Raw genomic sequence first — 18,979 nt, forward strand, 5'->3', positions numbered from 1 at the left:
TTTCAGCATAAAGTTGATATATCAGACTTGATATATTAGAGAAAAAAAGTTGTAATATTATGAGAAACAAACAAAACAAAATAAAGTTGTAATTTTTGGAAAATTAGGTTGGGGAAAAAGTTATAATGTTATGAGAATAAAGTAAAAATAAAAATAAAATAAATTATTCATATCATAAGGAAAAGTAATGTCAAAATTTCCGATTATTATTTAAGAAGAAAGTTTAAATATTTGGAAATTTTGGGGAGGGGGGAGGACCCAGAAAAAATGTAAAACTCTACGGTAATTTTACATGATTAAAATCCAAATATTATGAGAAAAAAGTTGTATTCTAAGAAGAAAAAAGGCTGTACTAATAATATACTAATAATAGGCTTTTTGACCTGTATGACTGATATGTTTTTCTTGAACGTGGCATTCGTACAGCACATGTGTTGACTTGTCAAATATCAAAGTGGCAACGTTGCATCTTTCATTTTTTACTATGTGGAAAACGTTGGACACCCGTGTGTTCGATAACAATCAGTGAGAGAAATGAAACTGAAACGGAGGAGCACTGCATTTGCTTATCGAGTAGATGCTTCACACTTCCTGTCTCTCACTGTTTAACATGTACGGTATCGTACCGATGTGCTGATGAATCCGTGCACCCTCGCTAAAGCGCCACCAACCGTCACCAACATCCAGGTGTGTTATTCACACACTTACCCACTAAAATCCTCGCCTTCGCCCTCATCTGTCAGTTCTTACCCCTCTCCCCGACCTGTTGTCCTTCTCTTGTTCTACCCGTCATCCTACCCTCAGGCCCTCACATGCCCTGCCCACCCCCGCAATGCCTCCAGGCCTATCAGCCGCCTCGCTCAGATGGATGGCGAGGGGGGCACAGTGCTGAATATTAAATTGGAAAGCCCAGACGCACTCGGCGGAATGTGTTTATCTCGGAGGTACCGCCGACGCCGGGCGCTGCGGGGTCTCACCTCGTCCCTCTCAGCCCCGTGATTGCGTGTCGACGGCGGCCCCCTGACGACGGCGGAGTGGCAATTACACGGTGTCGCCCTCGGCACGTCCCCGTCTTGCGAAGTGATAATGGTCGCTCTTCACCCGCTGCCACGTCACGTTTTTGATATACGAACCTGACTTTTTATGCCTCGACATGCTAGCATACATGTAATACGATATCCTCAGCACCATTAGACCACACCCTGAAGTCACCATGTCTTGTAATGTAAGTGCAAAGAGAAGTTATTGATTATTACAGCAACGTGGGCGGTGTGTTCATGGTGTTATGGAACAGTTATGATAATCTGCATGCTGCCGATCTGTGCTTCGGTCATTCCCTTTACGGTTTGTGTGACTCTAATGTGTTTCGCCTTTTGTTTATGTGTTTTCTGAAATGTGCATTTGTGTTTGGCACTTCCCAGCCACCGTACCGTGAGCCACGTCGCCGATGCGCTTTCCATTCCGTTGGGTTGAAATTCCAAAATGAATTCCAGACTGTAGAGGTTGCACTATACTCAGTCCATCCGCATCCCCATGAATATTTGAATGGGACGGTACAGATGACGGCCGGCGGGGTGCAAACTGCAATTCTTGAGGGCACTTGACCTCCTTTTTTGCTGTTAAGATGGTACATGACAGCCGTTCACACACTGATATCATTGAAATGGGAGGGATATTGTGTAATATTTCTACAAGGATTACACATCATTGCTGTATATTTCTGTTATGTCTACTATGTATATGTTGTAGTTGCATAGTCTTCAGAAGGACGGGGGCGCACAGTCCAACATCCATCTTGGCTAAAAACGCCAAAGCAGGGAGCGAGGAGCTGGAGGGATTTCTCCGTCATCCATCTTGGCATTGTTGGAGATGCAAAGATGCGGTGTGAGTCAGTATGGAGGAGGATGCAAGCGTCTGCATCAGTGCACCCTCTGCTGCGTATGATCAATAGTCACTCCCGAGCGCTCGTTTCGATGTTCAAAGACGATTGCGCAAAGAAGAAGTTAACGATCCGGTGATGATGGTGATGGAGGAAAAAAAAAACACTGCAGATGACGAGCGACAGAGGTGCACGGCACAAAAGCAAGCTGCGGTTATGCATCACACGGTGATATGTTAATACAGTATATCGCCGTCATCAAAGTGCTCAAATTCCCCCCTACGTTGATCCCACCTCAGGTCAGAGCGGGAGCGTCGCAGGGGAATGGCAGAGACGGGCGTTACGGTAACAGACTGCAAATTAAAAGAGAGACACTTTGTAGAGTGGATAACTGTAAAGACAGTTTTTTCGATTTCCTGCCTCCCCGCTAATGGACTTTTCCCTCCGCGTCACCCCCTCCGCTGAGTCTGTGTGATCCCTCTTGCAGATGAAGCCCCTCACATGCCGCTAGCATGCCGCTACGCTGTATGCGCAAGACGAGCCCAACTCCAATTTGTTGCTGTTTGGAAACAGTTGCACTCTGTGGTAGAAATAGTCTGCTCCAGGGTCAAACTGTCGCCGTCATACAGGGAAACTGCAAAAACCACGCCTCATTGAAGGCATCGTTCGTAAACAGACACGACGTCGCAGGATGAAGGTATCCTGTCTCTCCTGTATTTACAAAAACATTTCTGTCCCCCAGCAGGGGCATGACAGAAAATAATTGAGAACCGCTGCACGAAGGAGTGGGACAGGAGGACACAAACGTTAGCAACAGCTGTGAGAGCTAAAGTGCTAACATTACACTCACATTTAAACAGCAGCATCATGCTAGCGCAGCCTGTTCGCTGAAGAAAAAACAAACTTACATCTCCCACGCATGGAACTGACAGGCGGATAGTTGGCTAAATTCTAGGATACATTTGAAGATGTGTAGCGAAGCCTCTCTTTTTTTTCCTGAGTGTGTGTAGTCGTTTTTGCTCTCGCGACTCCGCGAGTTTGAAGATTTTTTTTTTCAATCAAAACTAAGGATGCGCTACCAATCAGCCGATACGGATCACATGGCTGCACCTGTACATCAATTTATTTATGATGAATGCTATCAGCCAGGAACGCCGTTAGACAGCCCCTGGCAAATAGCTAATTATTACAAAATAAACCTTTGGGCAGTTTTTCTGAGGGTTTTTAGCCCTTACTTTGGTGAAACAAATACATCGGAAATCAATTGTTCAATAACTTATTTTTTTAGCTCAAGATAACAACATGAACAGAATGAAATAATCCAAATAAATATCTCGAGTAAGTAGAAGTCTGTCCTGCTTGACTTGGTTGCAGGGATATCCGACTTTCATCACAATTAGAGCTGTCGAGAGTAGAGCTCCGAACGACTCGCATTGCTCGTTTGTTTTAAAAACAAAATGTGACTGTGGTAAAAAGTCCCATTTGGAATCCGAAGACCAGAAGCTCGGCGGACAACCCCTAGCTAGCGAGCTAGCTGCCCGCCAGTGACAGCGAGGAAAACGTGTTTGCCGCCGCACGCCGATCTGTTTTTGTGATGGGCTTTGAAAAGCATTTATTATTAATTGATTGGAGCATCCCCAATCAATAGATGATTTTTTAATGTGGGAAAAACCCTTCACTTTGTGTTTCAAATCTCCATAATTCAACCTACTTTACATAATTCCACCTCTTTGGGTCACATAGAAAGTAGTCAGAGACAATCTTCACCTTGCTTGAGGCGTTGTTCTTTATATGCAGTGAATTAGCTTGATAGTAACACCCTGACTCACGCATCACAAACCAACAGGAGCTTCCCAACCCTCACTCACGGTGCAAGCAAAACTAACACATGCAGAACACATAATGCACACAAATGTACATGCAAAGCAATACTATTTGATGTTAGTTTATAACCCGCAAGGCATGCTGGGAAGCCTTTTTGTGCCTAATTTTGGTTGCATCGTGAGTGAGGGAGGTGTTTGGTTTGATGTTGGTTCATGTTAGTGTCAAAATAGACATTTTTATGTGCCTGAGAATGGTGGGGAATAGCGTATATCAAAAAGATGTACTTTCCAATGGCACTCAGTGGCATGAAACTGGGCCATCCATCCATCCATCCAACCATCCATCCATCCATCCATCCATCCATCCATCCATCCATCTTGGATCGCGGAGCAGGAAAGCCCAGGCTTCCCTCTCCTTGGTTACTTCTTCCAGCTCCTCCCGGCAGATCCCGAGGTGTTCCAAGGCTAGTTGAGAGACATAGTCTCTCCAACATGTCCTGGGTCTTCCCCGAGGCAGTCTACCGGTCGGACGTGCCCTGAACACCACCCCAGGGAGGCGTCCAGGAGGCATCCTGACCAGATGCCCGAGCCACCTCATTGGCTCCTCCCAATGCAGAGGAGCAGTGGTTCTACTCCGAGTTTCTCACCTTATCTCCAAGGGAGAGCCAGCCACCCTACGGAGAAAACTCATTTCGGCTGCTTGTACCTGCAATCTTGCCCTTTTGGTCACTACCCAAAGTTTATGACCATAGATGAGGGTAGGAACATGGATCGACCAGTACATTGAGAGCTTTGCTTTTGGCTTCAAATCCCTCTTCAGAGTCCGCATCACTGCAGATGCCGCACCAATCAGCCTGTCCATCTCGTGTTCCATCCTTCCCTCACTGGTGAACAAGACCCCAAGGTACTTAAAGTCCTCCACTTGGGGCAGGATCTCATACCTGACTCGGAGATGACACTCCACCCTTTTCCAAGCGAGAACCATGAACTCGGACTTGGAGGTGCTGATTCTCATCCCAGCTGTTTCATACTCGGCTGTGAACCGATCCAGTGAGAGTCATCTACCAAAAGCAGAGACCTGATCCTGCAGCCCCCAAACCGGAACCCTTCAATGGCCTGGCTGCGTCTAGAAGTTCTGTCCATAAGAGTAATGCACAGAATCAGTGACATAGGGCAGCCCTGGCGGAGTCATACACCGGTCATACAGGGAACGAACCACCTGAATTAGATGGCCCGGCACCCCATACCCCCGGAGTACTTCCCACAGAATTTCGTTCGTACGGTCGAATGTCTTCTCCAAGTCTACAAAGCACATGTCGACTGGTTGGGCAAACTGCCGTGCACCCTCAAGCACCCTGCTGAGAGTGTAGAGCTGGTCCATGGTTGAACTGGTCCAGAGGGTAAATAGTGTGGGCGTATATGCAAATCTCTGCCTCATTGCACCTTGAAATAGATGGGCTCATTTAAAAAAAATATGAATATCAAGCCTGTTTTGAAAAATAAGATGTGCAGTGAAGCCTGTTTTGTTTTTCCTTCTTGACGTCATGAAGAGAAATCCCATTCAGTGCTGATAAACAGGCTCTAGGGGCACATACTACTGTTAAACCTCATGAAAAGGTCCCTTTTCAGTAACAAACGGGAAAGACTCGGGCGACGTCACAGAGTGCGTCAGATGATGCGTGTCGCGCCGAAGAGACGCCTTGACCATCTGCCTCATTGCTATTCTCCACACAGGAGCGACCGAGTGCAGAGGTTGTCCTCAGCCTCCCTCCTCTCTCCGTCTCCGCCTTTCCTTGACTGTTCATTTGCAATTCCACTTCATCCTCAATGAACAGTTGCCTGTAAAAGAAAAAACATAAAAATAACACCACATCCTGCTCTTTACTTACTTTTCAGTTTTATTTTAATTGGAGCACTCCTGCTGGAGTTCACCACGGCCCCAGCCTGCAGGGGAGCAGGAGGGGCACAGTGCCACCTTTTGTCTGACTGCATGAACTGCAGCTCAGATTCACAAAAGAACGTTTTTTTGTAAGGAATGTAGCATTCCGAGTCAATCTCAAGGGTAACGAGGTGCTGGGCTGATGTATTCCACGCACATCGCAGGTGAGCGTTTCACACCAGCAGAGCGTTGAAATCAATGTCCGTCTGCTCGCCTCGCTTTGCATCTTTGGATCATTTTGGACAGCAGCTGCCTTCAGAGGCTTTTAGCCCAACTCAGCTTTTGGCTTCTCCTCGATGCCGTCTTCAGATGCTTTTCAGCGACGATTAAAGGGGAAGGCCGCGACCCGCCCCCCCCCCAGCTTTGCCCTTTGGCATAACAGCTTAGTAATTACTGCTGCACCGCCGTGAAATAGTCCAGCTTGTCTGAAAAGTGTCTTGACTGTTTAAAGATTTGAATCTCCGCTTACGTGACAGGTGACGAGGGACCGTTCCTCAAGCCCCGCCCCTTTAGGTATCCCGTCACTGCTCTCGCTTTGGTACCCCCACGGAAAATCATTCCTGGTATAAATGAGGTCAGCGGGAATTCTTGTACTTTGCTGTTGTGTATGCAACTTTTCTGCCTCGTCTTTCTCAGGATTAAATCCAAAAACTCCAGTTCATCACCAAAAACGCCAAAATCTCAAAAAGCTAAAACCAAGTAAAAGTTGCAAAAAATAAAAGTTAGGATGTTTATTAGAATCGAGTAAAATCTCCATAAAAAAAAAATTGTTAATAATATAAGTGAACAAACGTAATAAATAGCTTATAAATGTGCTGCTTAGCTAAGAACTTTACGTAAAATATGTTCAAATAAAGTAAAAGCAAGTAAAAGAATCATGAACAATACAAGTAGAATAAGCCCTCGTTTATCACGGTTAGTTGGTTCCAGACCCGACCATGGTGAGTGAATTTCTCCAAAGCAGGAATCGATATGAGCTCATTCAATACAAAGACGTAGTCATACGTTTTTTATGAACACGAACATCCGATCCCAACAACATATTTAGAAGTTGTTGGTTTTTTTTTACGCGCGACGCAACTCCTCACCAATGGATTAGGCTTGAGAGCTATTTTAATGGCATAAAAAGGGCCGCTAGGTGGCAGACGTGCATCATGAGAGGAAGGAGAAACACACATGACAGGAAGAGGAAGCGCTTGCATGAAGGCAGCTGTTACATTGCGTACCACACAAAAAGAAATGACGCATTGTAGGGCAATTTGAACGTGTGCACACGCACACACATAGCTCACTTCCAACTCACACAGTTCAGTTCGAAATTTGAAAATTGTTGATGGTGTTATATTTGTAGGCGTGTGTGTTTATGTCTCGCATAAGGATTGTGGATCATGTGCCAAATCCCCCCCCCCAAAAAGCACACTTTTCCTTTGAAGTTCGAGCAGCAGCAGGTCTCAGCTAATAATTAGCATTTTTAGCCTGTTTTCATCCGTGTCGAGGTTCAGCGACATCTTCTTCCGTGAAGCCTCCCAGGGGGTCCCCTCTAAAGACGACGCTAACGTCATCACAGGGACCTTTTCATTAGCGCCTCGTCTCATGCGCGAGAGCGCCAACACCGGCGGGTGTTGGAGACTTACGGAGGTAATGTCTGCAACCACAGACGTGTCTCAGCGGGACCGTCGCTCTCGCCGAATCGCTACCCCGAACAAACAAGACGTGACATTTCATATTGGATATCTTGACGAGGGGTGATTCTGTGCTGTCCATCAAGTTGGTGCGTCTCCCCCGCAGGCGTACCGCTTCCTGGCCGTCAATAAGAAGCTGGGCCTGAGTGGGCGTCCGGATCGACCCGTGGGCTGCATCGGGACCTCCAAGGTATGCACATGAACACGCCGAGTAAAACCTCCCACACGCACATGAATTCACTTATGAGAGTCACCTCATGCTGCCTGCCAGATGCGTCCGGAAAAGAGGGTGCATGATATGCTACCATAGCAGCATATCATGCACCCTTGTGACTTGGGTGCATGTCAACACATTCCGGTACTTGTGTACGAGACCAAACTCCTTTCATTCCAAGATCAGGGCTGCCTTATAAAAAAAATAAGCCAATCAGAGCCTCAGAATAGTGCCTCTATTTGCCTGCAGCTTTTAGCAGCACACAGCCTATCATGCACTCTCTTGAACTGAAAAATAATCTCAATTCTGTGACAGCACGAAACTTGACAGGCACGGAATGTGACGTAAATCCAGGCCGATTTTCAGAGAACGTAACGCAAAGGGACAGCAATTGGGTTGCAGCATATCATGCACTGTTTTGACTATCACAAAACATCTCAGTACTGTACGGACCTTGCGTTCCATGCGGGCTTTGTATGATGGTTGCAAAAACTGCGCATGATCCCTACGTTGTGCGTACCAACACCACTGGTTCTGCAAATGCGCGAGCCCCACGTCACTTCCTTCACTTGCATGTTTTACGACAGAGCGACATCACGTGCCGTGATATTTATTATTGTTTCCAATTGATGACCGTAGGCACCCCTGCAGATTTACATACCCGAGTTTTTGTGCGATTGGTGCACTGTGGCCGTACGGGCAACACACGACCAACTTACTCAACATGCATGGAGCATGTAAGAAATATATGAGCGTGCGTTGGCCGCGCTGATGGGGTGCATGTGTGGCGCACGACACGCACAAGGAGTAAATTATGCCCAAACCTGACACCAAAAAAAATGTACAAAAGACAGACGGACGGACGCATGAATACGTACGAAGTGCGTAAGTTTGTCTTGCAACATGAAAAACAAACGTAAGCACCCATAGAGTTTGTTTGACATGACAAAAAACCTCTGCGGCCAGTCTACGGCTCGAGAATCTGCACGTCACGCGCGCGCCCTCCGTGCGTTTCTTGCAGTTTTTGCACGTAGACCGGCCCCAGGAGCCCGTACGACCGGTTCTGACCTCGGCTTTAGGATAGAGGTAGGCAAAGTGTTGCTCCCGGGCCCACCAGGCCCGCCAAGCGTCTTAATTCGGCCCACCGGCCATTTCCAAATTCCTTCTTTTTAACCTTTAACATCGAAAGTGTAGCGGCAACATGACTTGCAGTGCTGTTGTGGCACGCTTGAGTCGCCAGAAGGGTCAGTATCTGTAGCTTGTTCAAAAAAACCATCCACAACACGTCAGCACACCCGACGCACATACTAAACCATGTGGACATACAAATAAATATCTATGCACAATACCCATGCCAAAAAACCCGCCACAAGGCATGCTGGGTAGTTTGCAGTTTTGCACGTTTTGCAGTGTTTTCTTGATTGCAAAATATGTTAAGGAGACAAAAACAAGGAGGAGTTAACATACTCTTGATAGCCAATGTTTTATTGTTCATAGTTCATGTTGTTGCAGCTGGACTACCCAGCATGCCTTGCGGGCATTTGGAAATAACAGTTTTAAGTTACGTGCTATGTTTCGCGCTTAGTGTTTGTTTATCACCCACCTTGCAGTAGTTGATTTATGTGATGTGTTGGCGTGCTGTGGATGTGTTGTTTGCATGTCGTTCTGTTTGACGACCACCTGTATGCGGACGGCCCCTCCTCCACATATTTTAACCCAGTGTGGCCCGCCAGCTTAAGTTATTAAAATGATGCATGAATAGCTTTCATCTTTGCACACTTTAAATCCTTGGCAGAAACATTCTTAATGAACGCGCCCCCTGGTGTGTGTATGTTGCGTGTTTTGCACACGTGTGTGTGTGGGTGTGTGCGTGTGTGTTTTGCCCCCAAGATGATGAAGGTCGGGCAAATAAGTTGAGCTGAAGCAGCTTCCTGCCAAACAAATGAATCATGACAAAGACAATATTATAATGGAACATTTATGGGCCGGATGGCTGCCTGCCAGAGGGCGTTATCATCATCATCATCATCATCAGTGTGTGTCTCCCTATATATACAGTGTATATATATATATATATATATATACATGTGTGTGTGTGTGAGAAAGCAGGTGTTGCACTCCATGTGCGTGTGTGTGCATGTGTTATCGTCCCTCCCGCGAGTCCTTTCTATCTTTGAGGATGGATGGCTTGTTTTATACGCTGCCCACAATAACACGTGCGTGACATCCGCCCTTACATATATGTGTGTGTGTGTGTGTGTGTGTGTGTGTGTGTGTGTGTGTGTGTGCGCATGTGTGTAGATATATCGCATCCTGGGCAAGACAGTGGTGTGCTACCCGATCGTCTTTGATCTCAGCGACTTTTACCTGTCCCAGGACGTGATGCTGCTGATTGATGACATCAAGGTGAGTCGGTGCCCGCCATGTTTTATGGAGCAGACTTTAAGGGGAATATATTTTTTTGGTTTTGTCTAACAAGACAAGCTGACATTCATGGTGGTGGTGGTGGTGGTGGTTTGGGGGGGGTGAATACTGCCAGGATGGTCTTCCGCTGGCTCTAATGGAAGGTCAAAATGCTAAAAGTCTTTTCGGTTTACTGACGATCACTCATTGTAAGCCTTAAATGCCGCGGGCTCAGTGCTAAAGCTGTTATGGCAGCAAATAAAAACTATAGTGCGCACAAACGATGCCGTAAAAGCTGTTCCACGGCAACATATCATGCACTGTCTCGAGCAAAGAATCTTATTTCCATGAAAAAACACATCAGGGTGCTGTGATGTGAATCACAAAACTCTGTCATTGTGGTCAAAACAGCAGTGAGTGTGAAATAACAGGAAAAGACAAGGATCTAAATAAAAATATGCACAAATGGAGGAAAACTAAGTAAAAAAAAATGTTTATTATTACATTTTATATATATGTATATATATATATATATATATTTTTTTTTTATACATTATTATATATGCGCAGGGGGTTAAAACTGGAACATGACAGGACATGCCCCAATAATCCAGGCTCACAGGCTCTTCTCTTGTCTGATTTTAAGAAAAGAAGTAAGCAGCCTACATACATACTGTACCTAACATAACAACATAATGCACCCCTGTGCTTGCGTTTTTAGGCTGGGACAAAACACACATGACAGCTGGGGAATGATTAAAACAATGGAATCAAATCGCCACATTTCACACAAATTTGTGTGAAATGTGCTCTTTTCACTGTATTTTATGAACAAAAAGAGGAATGACAGAGCACCACTGTATACATACTGCTCAAAAAAATTAAAGGAACACTTTGAAAACACATCAGATCTAAACTGGGGGAAAAATGATGTTGAATATCTTTCCTGATAATAAGTGGGTGATGTATTAGTAACAAAATGATGCCACATCATTTGATAGAAATGAAAATGATCACCCTATAGAGGGGGGAAATCAAAGACACCCCAAAAATGAAAGTGAAAAAATGATGCAGCACACTGGTCCATTTTGCTAAAATGTCATTGTAGCAACTCAAAATGATTCTCAGTAGTTTGTGTGGCCCCCACGTGCTTGTACGCATGCCTGATAACGTGGGGGCATGCTCCTAATGAGACTACGGATGGTGTCCTGGGGGATCTCCTCCCAGATCTGGACCAGGGCATCCATGAGCTCCTGGACAGTCTGAGGAGCAACCTGGCGGCGCCGGATGGACCTAAACATAATGTCCCAGAGGTGTTCTATTGGGTTTAGGTCAGGTGAACGTGGGGGCCAGTCAATGGTATCAATTCCTTCATCCTCCAGGAACTACCTGCATATACTAGCCACATGAGGTCGGGCATTGTCGTGGACCAGGAGGAACCCAGGTCCCACTGCACCAGCGTAGGTTCTGACAATGGGTCCAAGGATTTCATCCCGATACCTAATAGCAGTCAGGGTGCCGTTATCTAACCTGTAGAGGTCTGTGCGTCCTTCCAGGGATATGCCTCCCCAGACCATCACTGACCCACCACCAAACCGGTCATGCTGAATGATGTTGCAGGCAGCATAACGTTCTCCACGGCATCTCCAGACCCTTTCACGTCTGTCGCATGTGCTCAGGTTGAACTTGCTGTCATCAGTGAAGAGCACAGGGCACCAGTGGTGTAGTTGCCAATTCTGGTGGTCTATGGCAAATGCCAATGGAGCTCTAAGGTGCTGGGCAGTGAGCACAGGGCCCACTACAGGACGTCGGGCCCTCAGGCCACCCTCATGGAGCCTGTTTCTGATTGTTTGGTCAGAAACATTCACACCAGTGGCCTGCTGGAGGTCATTTTGTAGGGCTCTGGCAGTGCTCATCCTGTTCCTCCTTACACAAAGGAGCAGATACCGATCCTGCTGAGGGTTGAAGGACCTTCTACGGCCCTGTCCAGCTCTCCTGGAGTAACTACCTGTCTCCTGGAATCTCCTCCATGCGTCCAGGTACCGCAGTGATGGCCTGGTCCAGATCTGGGAGGAGATCCCCCAGGACACCATCCGTAGTGTCATTAGGAGCATGCCCCGACGTTGTCAGGCATGCGTACAAGCACGTGGGGGCCACACAAACTACTGAGAATCATTTTGAGTTGCTACAATGACATTTTAGCTAAATGGACCAGTGTGCTGCATCATTTTTTTCACTTTCATTTTTGGGGTGTCTTTGATTTCCCCCCTCTATAGGGTGATCATTTTCATTTCTATCAAATTATGTGGCATCATTTTGTTACTAATACATCACCCACTTATTATCAGGAAACATATTCAAGATCATTTTCCCCCCAGTTTAGATCTGATGTGTTTTCCAAGTGTTCCTCAAATTTTTTTGAGCAGTGTATTTGTGCGTGTTAACAGCGCCAAATGAACAGAAAATTTAAAATGGGCTATAAAAGATGTCTGAAAATCAAAAGTCTCTTTAATAGTAGTAGAACATCTGAATCACATTTTAACCGTGTTATTGTGAGCCTTGAGGGGTTGCGTTCAAAGACACCACGTAATGTTTTTAAGTTGAAATCACTGTTTTGAGTGTAGATGTACTTTCTGGGATTTCCAAGCATACTTAAATGCTACTAATAATACTAACACTAATACTTTCGCTGTCAGAGTTATGCTAGTGAGTGATAAGAATATCCATATACTGTTTTTCTTTGTCTTTCTGTTTATTTAGACAACACATACATGCATAATAAAGACTTTATTGTGATGTTCAGAGTGTCTGTGAATGCATCTCGCTGTGGTCTAGTGACAATCCGATGGCGAGAAGGAACGGGAGACGTGTTTGTGAGTTGGAGATACATGTATGGTGTTGCAGTTGCACTGCTGTTGATGCGTTCAGGTCAGAATAACGTTATAAAAGGAATAACGCTATTTTGCCTTGGCCTGCCATCATAACAGAGAGGGGTGGATTGACGTGGTGCGCAATAATTACGCTAAAGGTTTTCACATAATTAGCAAATAATCCCAGCCATTTTTCAATGTGCCTGCGTTAATTTCCCAAAATATTTCCCTACAATGTGTAACCTTCATGTGTGTTTTTTCCGTCCACATCATCCCTGCCGAGCTCTTATCAAATGCACTCCTCCCACCTTGTGTGTGCATTTTTGAAAATATCCGTGTTCGTGCCCGTTCATTCCTGCTTGAAATTTCTACTTTCCGATGAGGACTGAGGCCGTGAATGTATCCTGCCTGCTGATTGGATGAGCCAAGAAAAGGGACGGCTGTAGATATAGGACTATGGTTGTTTTGCCACGGTAGTTCGTTTCAGTAAAGTGATTTTTGAGCGGCCACCTTCTCATCATCCTCCCAACATCCGGGCAAAGGCTACGCTATTTTATTTCAACACAGAAACATTAAAATCGGCAAGATGTTTGACTCTGGAGCTGTGGAATGGGCGGATTACTCGATGCCCAGCATGCTTTGCTGTCATTAAAATCATGACTTGACAGACTTATGCCTCTTGAAGGTGTTATTTTCTACAGACAGGATGTAAAAGTTAAAGTGGTCGTGTACAGTTCAATTCTTGTTACCTGTGGTCTGAAAATGGCACCCTCAGTAAGAATGGTTGTGTAATTCATGCTGTATGCGGTATGATGCCATGCCAACGTTTAATCCACCAGAGAAGTGAGTAATTCATACTGGAAAAGTTGCTAGTTGACGCAGATTGTTGCAAGCCCTGGGTTTATTTGCTGAGTTCGGCCATGCGGGTTAAGTCAATGCTATACTCCAAGTAGTTCCACAGGCCGGAAGGAATTGATTTGCAGGCCACAAAATCAACAGGTCTTCTGCAGAAGTGAAAATTGTAACCTTCCAAAGAGCATTGCATGTGACTCTCAATGTGATTTTTGTAGAACGCCCTGCAGTTCATCAAGCAGTGCTGGAAGATGAAGGGACGTCCCCTCTTCCTGGTCCTCATCCACGAGGACAACATCAAGTAAGAGTAACACTCTCTTTAATGACTGCTCCTCTTGTCCAGTGATGATATTCTGCATGTGGAAATGGAGTGGGTGTGTTTCAGGGGTCATAATGCCTTTAAAACGTGCACTACTAGAGGTCATATTTAAAGACAGGGGGTGTCCCAATCTTTGTACTTTCCAGATGCTGAAAACAGTTCAATGTAGGTCAATATATTACATTATTCCTAAGCAGTCACAGATTTTGGATTTAAAAAAAATAAATAAATGTTAAAGATTTTTTTCATGAGTAAAATTTTTTTTTTACATAAATTTAACAAATAAAAAAAGATAATAATTTTTAATTAATAAAACATTTTATGAATAAATGTTAAATATTTATTTGTCAGAAAATAATCACTAGCGTTTGCAGAAAACACATCTCACTCATTATAATTCAGTAAGGAGTTATAAATATGTGATAATACTGGTGAAAAGTACAGCAAGCATGTACCCACAATGTTTACATGTTTATGTCTTATGCTTCACTGATAAGCATTGGTTTGGTTCCTGAAGGCACCATAGTTGTAGTGACATTCACCAAAGTGCTGTAAGATGCAAAAGCAGCTAAGCTAAAGGCTACACCGTGACTCCGCTTCCCTCAGTTCATGGATGATCTTCCATTGCCATTCATTAGTGGTGAGTATGTACACATTTTACACATGAAATGTGTTTAATAAGTGCGTGAGGCATATTTAGGGCGTAAATGGTGAGTGAACAATGGCAACTGAAGTGAGAAGGGGAGGGCTCTGGAGCTGAATCTCATCTAATAATTCCAACAGTCAGTCATTATTATGTCACAGCCAATTGGAAGCAGAAAAAGAAGTTATGAAGTCTACGCCGGCGCATTCCTCCAGTCTTGGAACGATCCTACCGAGAGGCATAACGTTGGATCTTTGCGTCTGTTCAGGGGAAGCCGCTTCAATCCAGTCCTGGACATGCTGGCGTCCTTCAAAAAGGGCCACATCGGAGGGGTGAAAGTTCACGTGGACAGACTGCAGGTCAGTAGTGCGTGTGGTCAGCCTTCATCCCAGCGACCTTGACGCGGTGGTTTTGTCGTGCTGATATTGCACGTGGTCTTTTCCAGACACTCATATCCGGCGCCGTGGTGGAGCAGTTGGACTTCCTGCGCGTCAACGAGGCCGAGTAAGAACTTCCTTTGGCAACTTTCCCTTCAGCGGTGCTATCATATTCTTATTCATGATAATAATGAGCTAAAGATCCACACCATAAATGCTCTGATTAGAGACGGGGAGTTGATACTTGCAGAAAGGCTGTTATTTCTGATATGTAAAAACTTATCACATGGAATTTTTTTACCTTAAAAATGATTTGGAGTGCATGAGTGCATGAAAGTAAAAGTGAAAAGTAAAAGAGTCATTTATCAATAAGTACATTGCGCAACACAGCAGCAACAGAACCAGTGTTGTAGTAGCCGTACGGTGCAAACTTCAGTAGACACGTGTGACACGCATGACTTTCACACTAATGGCGGAGTAGAGACATTTTAAAGTGCAGGCAGAGCTACATAACACTGCCGGACGCTGATCGTACTTTGCCACATTGTGGACCACATGGTTGTTTATGAACAAGTATACTGTGCAACACTGCAGCAACAGAACCAATGTTGTAATAGCTGTACGGAGCAAACTCAATTGAGTTGCAACATTTTAAAGCACATACAGAGCTAGTTAAAACTGCTTAATGCTGACCATAGTTGGATTGCAACTTCTGCCATCTTGCAGAACACATTGTTTATGAGCAAGTATATTGCACAACACTGCAGCAACAGAACCAATGTTGTAGTAGCAGTAAGGCGCAAACTGCTCGGCCAGCATGAATAGCACTAAGGAGTTCATTGTAACAAAACAACACATGTAGCACGCATGACTGTCACACCAACAGCTGAGTTGCAACATTTTAAAGCACATGCAGAGCTAGATAAAGCTGCTGGATGCTGATCACTCAAGATACTTCAATTACAGCTACTGTCATCTTATGGAGTAAATTTTCGAACAAAGTGCGTCAGTAGGTTCATTCTTGACCCCGGCGCTAAATTGAGGCCCTGGCGGTTATTTGTTTTTGTAGACAACGCACCTAGAGACTAGAGAATAGAGGCGATAATTGGAGCATTTACTCTAGACTGATACATCATAGCATATCATAGCAACCTCCAGATGCCATGAAGTGGAAGACATGCCCTACCAGGCCGCATGACTTGTGATTCCATGTGGTTCTTATGATTCCTTGTGACTCCATGTTTGTTTGCCGGCGTGCGCCCCATGAAGGATCCCGGAGTTCAAGAGCTTCGAGGAGCTGGAGATGCCCAAACACTCCAAAGTCAAGAGACAGACGAGCACGCCCAACGCCTCCGACCTGGAGCAGCAGCCCGAGATCAGCGTGGACGAGTGGCTGCACAAGCCCACTGAAGAGATCCTCCAGAAGTTCCACGTGAGTCCACCCCCCACCCCCCCGCCCCAGTGCTTAAAAAAACAAAAAAAAGAACGAAAGGGCTTCATTCCGAATGCCGAGCATGAAAACGCCTTGTTTTTCCTTCCCATTCCACACATATTCCTCGTTTAATTCCAATGTAAATGAGGCGATACGGGCACGATTATCCATTATCATCACAACGGCAGCTCTGCGAGACACTGAGATGTCTAATTAGAATTTCACAGCAGCTCGTCGGCGGAAGTAAAATGTGCAAGTTTGGTATTAGTAGAATTGTACACACCGTGTGGATTAATTGCATCTGTTTGTGTGTGTGTGTGTGTGTGTGTGTGTGTGTGTGTGCGTATGCATGTGTGTGTGTGTGCGCGTGTGTGTGTGTGCGCGTGTGTGTCATCATCCAGGACTGCGACTGCTTAGCCAGCCAGGCTCAGCTCGCCGGAATCCTGCTCAGGAGGGAAGGACCGCACTTCCTGGACAAAGACGGTGAGACCATTTCATCGTTACAGCAAAGCACACCGGCATTAATGTCAGTGGCTGTAGGCAACCCCCTGATGTAGTATATTCACTACCTCCACAAGATGGCAGTAGCTGCATTTCAAGTATCCAGCAGCTTCATCTACCTCTGCGTGCGCTTTAAAATGTCATTGGTCCTGCTGCTGCTGTGTTGTACAACACACTTGTTAATTTTCTTCTCAGTTTCTCAGTAATCAGCAGTAGAACATAGGTAAGTTTCAGGAAAATATCAGTTCCTGACTAACAAAAAAAGGGAGAAAACCAGCTTTTTGTGAAAAGATAAATTTCAACGTAGCTTTCAGTTTGACACAAATGTTTTTTTGTTTTTGTGAGAGCTCAGATATCTAAAAACTATACCACAACATCAACAACACACAAAAGGGGTTGTTTTACATCAAAATAACAATTTGTTTACAAATATAAAACCATGAACTATTTACAGTTTTCACATTTGGAACTGAACTATGTGTGTGCATGTGTGCGCACACGTGTGTGTGCGTGTGCATGCGTTAAAATGTCCCTACAATGTGCAAGCTTCTGCATGCTACACTCCTCCACGCTCTCTCACTTCCTGCTTGTTGTCATGTGTGGTGCCACATGATCCCCACTGAGCTCTTATCAAATGCACTTCTGCCACCTTGTGGCCGTTTTTATGGCTCGGAAGTGAAATGCATCAGTGGAGAGTTGCGACATCGCCTCTTTTTGCCTCTCGCGCAAAAAAAAAACATCTTTGGGATCGGGCGTTCGAGTTTATAAAAACGTATAAATACTGTACGTCTTTGGTATTGAATGAGTTCAATGACCTCGTGTGGATGCGATGCGTTGCAGAGAGCCTGATGGACGAGCTGGAGAGGATCTACAGGAGAGCTGGCAGCAGGAAGCTTTGGTCTGACACACACACACACACACACACACACATACACACACACACACACACACACACGTATGCATGTACAGAGTAACACATTTACAAAGAACAAATCCTCACTGGTAAATAACCTGTATCCCATGTGACCTAACGTGCAGGCTGGCCGTGCGCCACGCCGCCGCCGTTATCAAGAAGTTTGCCAGCTCGATAGCGCCTCACATCACCTCAATACTGGTGCATGGGAAGCAGGTAATCATGCTGGGGACAGACAGGCCCAACTCTGCATGCCGCTGGCGAGCCAGCTAGTTTTTTGCTGTTGTTTTTTTAGTCATTTCACGTCAGCGAGGATAATGCGTTGAGAGATGGCTAACGATAACACCGTCGTGAGTTCAGACGATCCGGCAGGCTCGTGACACGGGCTGCGTAGCGTAGCGTCGCCCCCTGCCGGCTGTGCGCTCGGATGAGTTTGCAGAGGCAGAAGACGTCACTGTACGTACGGCGGAACCTAAAATGTCGTCAGGGTTTTTGCATAAAATGCTCGGCTAAAGTCGAACAAAACTGCCGTCGTGCACGACTCAGCATATTACGCAACACCTTCAGTTCGGTGAGCATCAAAAGGATTAACCGTGATTTGCGCTGCTTCACTTCTTTTTACACTTGTATTACAAATAGAAATGTAAAAAAAAAAAAAAGAATCACATTTGCATTAAGGGCCATAGAATAAAAAGAAAATTAAAAAAAATCTGACAAATAAATAATACATATAATATCTAATTTAAAATAAGATATATAATAAATAAATAGAAATTAATTAGATACAAAAATAAATGAATAACGTAAATAATGAATATATTTTATGTTTGTTTTTATTTTAAGTCAACTGTTGAGTCAACTGCACATTATGCCTTCATGATTAAAGATAAAATACTTAAAATCAACACAAACTAACTAACTAGTAAATTAATCATAAATTAAAAACATAAAAATAATACAATATGAATTAATGAAGTTTAGGCATTTATGTTTGTATGTTAGTAATGGATAACTAATTTTTACGCTTGCATGACGAATAGAAATCTTTTTTTTTTTTAAATGCCATATAGAATAAAATTAAAATGATACAAATGAAACAAAGAAATTCAGAAAAATATCTCATAAAACGAGC

General features: G+C 44.7%; 1 protein-coding gene across 3 annotated transcripts in view; it reads left to right on the forward strand.

Annotated features, from left to right (window-relative positions):
- phkb (phosphorylase kinase, beta) overlaps positions 1-18,979 on the forward strand; it is a 97,804-nt gene that overhangs the window by 66,136 nt on the left and 12,689 nt on the right. For 2 of the 3 annotated variants that reach the window (XM_054770105.1, XM_054770103.1), the window contains 8 exons: positions 7,430-7,513; positions 9,839-9,943; positions 13,881-13,963; positions 14,893-14,983; positions 15,070-15,128; positions 16,271-16,433; positions 16,835-16,916; positions 17,775-17,832. In XM_054770105.1, coding sequence (XP_054626080.1) covers positions 7,430-7,513; positions 9,839-9,943; positions 13,881-13,963; positions 14,893-14,983; positions 15,070-15,128; positions 16,271-16,433; positions 16,835-16,916; positions 17,775-17,832 — 725 coding nt within the window. Of the gene's footprint in view, positions 1-7,429; positions 7,514-9,838; positions 9,944-13,880; positions 13,964-14,892; positions 14,984-15,069; positions 15,129-16,270; positions 16,434-16,834; positions 16,917-17,774; positions 17,833-17,972; positions 18,064-18,979 lie in introns of all 3 variants that reach the window. The other variant, XM_054770106.1, reaches the window with a different exon arrangement.

The sequence above is a fragment of the Dunckerocampus dactyliophorus genome, chromosome 3, assembly GCF_027744805.1.
Source record: "Dunckerocampus dactyliophorus isolate RoL2022-P2 chromosome 3, RoL_Ddac_1.1, whole genome shotgun sequence".
In the NCBI taxonomy this organism is placed as follows: Eukaryota; Metazoa; Chordata; class Actinopteri; order Syngnathiformes; family Syngnathidae; genus Dunckerocampus; species Dunckerocampus dactyliophorus.